General features: G+C 35.7%; 1 protein-coding gene across 1 annotated transcript; it reads right to left on the bottom strand.

Annotated features, from left to right (window-relative positions):
- Positions 1–762: 762 nt before the first annotated feature.
- On the bottom strand, positions 763–4532 carry LOC116007348 (probable LRR receptor-like serine/threonine-protein kinase At3g47570). The gene is made up of 2 exons (XM_031248008.1): positions 1865–4532; positions 763–1366 (listed from the first exon to the last, which is right to left on the bottom strand). Exons 1-2 carry the CDS (start codon positions 4476–4478, stop codon positions 990–992), a joined length of 2991 nt encoding a protein of 996 aa, XP_031103868.1. The 5' UTR covers positions 4479–4532; the 3' UTR covers positions 763–989.
- Positions 4533–5087: the final 555 nt, after the last annotated feature.

The following is a 5087-nucleotide window of genomic DNA, read 5'->3' as shown; positions in this document are numbered from 1 at the left end:
ATGGATTATGAACAAAGTCAAGTGTTCACACTACCAAATTCAAGGATGGATGGCTACAAGTTACAAGGAAAAATTATGTTAGTGATTGCAGAAGAACGTTGGAGGATTATCAGAAACAAATATTGAAATTCATCTGAGAGAGCCATCAAAGTTGACGAAGACCATCTGAAGGCATTTAATGCTTTGAAGAATCATAACGGGCAAATAGCTAAATTAGCTATATAAACCCAAGAAGACTTGATGATAAAAAGGCACTAGATAGAGCATGGCATCTTTTCAAGATCTCGTGCTCGATAAGGATGGAGTTAACTCGTCGGAAGCTAGCACATCAATTTTTAATTGTAAAGCTCTCATGGCATCTTTTCAAGATCTCAAGATCATGCATGTGCTTTGAGAAGGGAATCAATGTGCTGATTACCTAGAAAACCTTGGTCAAAATTAAGCTTGGGGAACGTCTCTGCTGGATGATCCGTAGGAAGGTCTGCGGGATCTTTTGATTCGGGATGCTCATAACATTGCGACTAGCAGGTTATGGTAGTTTGTATTTTCCTTGAGGGACCCTGTGGTCCCTTCATCTTACCAAAAAAAAAGTATTCAAAATTATATATATATTTAGAAACTACACTAAAAGTACTATTAAACACTAAAACTCAAATTTAAAAATAAGTAAAAATATTAAAGAAAATAAAAAATAAAGAAGAAAAAGTTAGCTAGTTTGACCAACAATTAGTAAGTATAACATATAAAATGAGAAAGAGACAGTACTAGAGAATTCAAAAGTAGATTAAAAGAAATACATTGTACAAAACACAAACATCGGACTTGAGAATGCTAAAGCAATAAAAATACAACGTAAAATATGATAAAGAATACATATTGCTATTAGGGTTGGGGATTCAACCTTTTTGGGAGGAAAGAAACCATATTGCTACACAATTTGAACTTATTAAGCAACAAGAAAATGTGAACAAACTTCGCATTAACTTCTCTCAATGTTGCATTGTTCGCAAAAGGCTGGCTTTGATTGATCGTAATTCATTCATTGCCGTGCAAGCATCCATCCTTTCTCTTGGCGAATTCACTGAACAAGCAATCCCAATCCCCAAAACTGAACATACTATTTCAACAATTCTATCATTGCTTATATGAGAGCTTCTGCTTGAAGTGTCCTTCTCATTGTATAGCAGTCTTGGATCAACAATCTCCATGGCTCTATCCGGTAGGGCACCTTTAACATACTCGTGAAGATTTAAACCATTAATGAAAATATCATCGGTGGGACTTTTTCCTGTAAATGCTTCCAATAGGAGTATCCCATAGCTATATATATCGCCAAATGTTGAGAATTCACTTCCCATGCCATACTCTGAGAGATAGATATATAATTATAGACCATAAGACATTAATAAGCACATAAGGGTAACAAATATTTAAAGTAAACTATATGTCACTCAAAATAGTAATATGAAATCAAAGATTTTGAAATTCATGAAAAAACTTGAAAATAACCTTGAAGTTACTTATACAAAATTAAGAGTGTTGGATCAAGAGGAAAGTGTAATGCTTAATTATAGTAAAAAATTTAATACTAATCAAGAATAAAATGTTTGTTACTTATGAGGGAAAATGTAATACTTTTGAGGTAAAATGTGATACTTAAAATCAATATGTAAAAGTATTATAATCTTCCTCAAAAGTATTACAATATCCTTAATAAGTAACAAATACTTATTTCTGATTAGTATTACATTTCCCAGTATAAGTATTACCTTTTCATCTTGACCTGTCCCGTCTCACAAACAAGGATCCGTGAGGTTATAGTCTCACACAAGTTTATTCCCAAAATTAAAAGCAAATTGGTTACCTGGAGCAGCATATCCAAAAGTCCCTTTAATTCCAACAGAACTCGCATGCGCAGCCTCCGGAAGAAACCTTGCTAATCCAAAGTCGCCTACATGGGCAACCAAGTCACTATCCAAAAGAACATTGCTCGGTTTGAGATCACAATGAACTAAAGGTGTTCCGCACTCAACATGAAGATACTCGAGTGCACAAGCAATATCAATTCCAATGTTTACTCTTTCCACCAAGCTCAAACTTGTAAGCTCACTACTTTGCTCATTTGCTTTTGATGAGTAATCATGGAGCCAAGTTTCCAAGTTTCCCTCTTCCATGTATTTGTAAATGATTGCCTTGAAATCATTCCCATTATAATCAGTGCCAGAACACGACGATACAACCTTTACTAGGTTTCGATGCCTGATCTGCCTTAATGCGTCACACTCAGCAATAAAACTCTTAGAAGCCCCTTTCACCTGAAGTTTGAGCACCTTTATAGCAACAACATCATCACATTGTTCATCAAGATTGCCTTTGTACACTGAGCTAAACTTTCCTGAGCCAATCAAATTTTCTTGTGAGAAACCTTTGGTTGCATTGTGTAGGCTCTTATAAGACACCATAGGTATCACATCCATTGTTTTTTGGCTCTCCAATGATGCATCCTTCTTTCTTCCTCTTTGCAAGTAATTGCATATGAAGAAAGACACCAACACTAATAATGCCAAAACTACACATGGAATAGATATTGCTATCTTCAATCCTAAGGACATTTGGGATTTTTGGGATATTTGTTTTATGGAACATTTTGGCAAATGTAGCATAAGAACACCCCCACATAGCTTACTATTCCCTTCAAGGAAAACACCATTTTCTTTTGTGAAAACTCCTTGAAGTGGGACCTCCCCCTCTAGATCATTGTGAGACAAATTAAGGTAAGTTAATGAACCAAGGTTTACAAGGATGTCTGGGATTTTCCCCGTGAGGTGATTAGAAGATAGATCTAAGGTTTCAACACCTTTCAAAGAACTAAAACTTAAAGGAATTTCGCCAAAAATGCAATTATTTGAAAGGTTCAAAAAGGTCAAACTTTTCAAGCCACCAATCTCTGAAGGGAGAGGACCTGTTAAAGTATTGTGGGAGATGTCTACATGTACAAGTTCAGAACCTACATGAAAAATTTCTTTTGGTATGTATCCACTAAGGTTGTTTGCATAAAGGTCCACTGTAAGTAAGAACTTGCAGTTGGCTAAACCAGATGGTATAAACCCTTGTAGATTGTTTGAAGCCAAAGAGAGGGAACTTAACATGGTTAAGTTTTGCAATGAAGTTGGAATTTCCCCAGACAATTGATTCCACCCAAGTCCCAAATTATACAAACGTGGAATATTTCCTATAGTGTTTGGAATAATCCCACTTAAGTGGTTACCCATCAACCATAACTCCCTCAAGTTGACAAGTTGACCAATCTCAATAGGAATCTTCCCAGTTATGAGGTTATTTCCAATACTAAACACAGTGAGATTTGAGATATTACCAATATGTGGTGGAAAATCACCTCCAAAATTACAGCTCTGGAGTCCTAGAACCTGCAGATCAGTACAATTGGTTAGAGGTGCCACGAACTTCAAATCTCCAGAATTTCCACTTCCAAGATACTGGTTCCCACCAAGCAAAAGTCTTTGCAAGTGCTTTAAGCCTCCAAGATTTGGTACTTCTCCAGTAAAATTGTTTCTGTTAAGTTGAATCACTTGAAGTCCCGGAGCATTTGATAGCCAAAGTGGTACATGACCAACAAAGCGATTGTTGCCGACACTAAAAAACTCCATTGCATCACTCATGTTTAGAGGAAGTTCCCCTTCAAGTTGATTGTGTTGAAGGTCAAAATCCACTAATGACAAATTGGACATTGATATAGGAATGGTGCCAGAAAGGTTGTTAGTGCAGAGCTCGATTGACCATAAATTTTTGAGCCTACCAAGAGAGTTTGGGATCGCTCCTTGTAGATTGTTTTCAATGATCCGGACCATCATTAGTGAGGTGAGGTTTCCATACTGTGTAGGAATCTCTCCTGTCAGATTGTTCTGATCGGCTAACAGGTATTGAAGCTTAGACAAGGATTGGAGCTCTAATGGAAGCCTGCCTGTTAACTTGTTTATCTCCAAATCAATCACTCTCAGATGCCAACACCCTGATATGTTCTTGGGTATTTCACCAGAAAATGAGTTGATTTTGAGTTGCAATATTTCTAGTCGTGATAATCGACCAATCTCCTCGGGGATTTTCCCAGTAAAAATATTGTTACCTAGACGAATTTCCCTGAGAAAACTTAGATTTCCAATCGCGGGTGACAATGGACCTTGGAGTTTGCTTGAGTTCAAGTTAATTATAACAACTCGTTGATGTTTGTGGCCACAGGTTATTCCCACCCATTTACAGAAATGGATGGACTCATTCCAGGACGCAGTGAGTTGTAGTGGATCTGATAGAGCATTCTTGAATGATATCAATGCATGTTGATCTGTAACGTTTTCAGACAAGGAGAAAGAAGGGTGGCAATAAAGGAAGAAGATAATGGAGAAAGGTAAGAGGAAGTGCCAACAAGTTAGCTCTTCAAGGAAAGACATTTTTGAAGGCATAATTATTTCTTGAAGCTTTTTGTTTTTTTTTTTTTTTTTTTCTTCTCTGTTTTGAGTAGGGAGGAAAGTATTATATTTGTGGGATGCAAAAAGAGTGTTTGTTTAGCGCTTGAGAGAATGAGTATAGATGGAGATCGAGGTTGTTATATATATAGAGGACATAAATATTATGCTTGCCATTGGATGAAAATATTGACTTTTTTTTACAACATGTTGGTTCACAGAACGGATTTGGAGGTAATAAGAATGTTACTACACAGGGAATGAAATAAGTAACAAAGAAACTCATAAGTCATAACCACTAACTATTCAAGGGTATGCTCAGGATAAACTCTTGTATTGTATAATAGCTTGTAAATCATACATAAAAAATAAATCAAATGAGGAAGGCTCTATCTAATTGACTCAACTAAGAAGATGTTGGTAAGAACTAAAAATTAAAGTGAATATATCAAGATTTATTATATTATTATGATATGAGGTGAACATTAATTATTAGGAGGTAAAAGTTAGATGAAAATAATAGCATTTTCAATTCCATAGGGGTAATACTTGCAAGTTAGACAAAAAAAAAAAAAAAAAAAAAAAAAAAAAAAAAAAAAAAAAAAA

The sequence above is a fragment of the Ipomoea triloba genome, chromosome 15 (assembly GCF_003576645.1).
Source record: "Ipomoea triloba cultivar NCNSP0323 chromosome 15, ASM357664v1".
Classification (NCBI taxonomy): domain Eukaryota; kingdom Viridiplantae; phylum Streptophyta; class Magnoliopsida; order Solanales; family Convolvulaceae; genus Ipomoea; species Ipomoea triloba.
The sequence above is the reverse complement of the archived record's forward strand: the minus strand, read 5'-3'. Positions and strand labels throughout refer to the sequence as shown.

Coding starts and splice junctions, on each gene's coding strand:
- LOC116007348 (XM_031248008.1), bottom strand. CDS start 4,478: ATGCCTTCAAAAATGTCTTTCCTTGAAGAGCTAACTTGTTGGCACTTC. Junction 1,367..1,864: donor TTTTGGATATGCTGCTCCAG/GTAACCAATTTG, acceptor TCTATCTCTCAG/AGTATGGCATGGGAAGTGAA.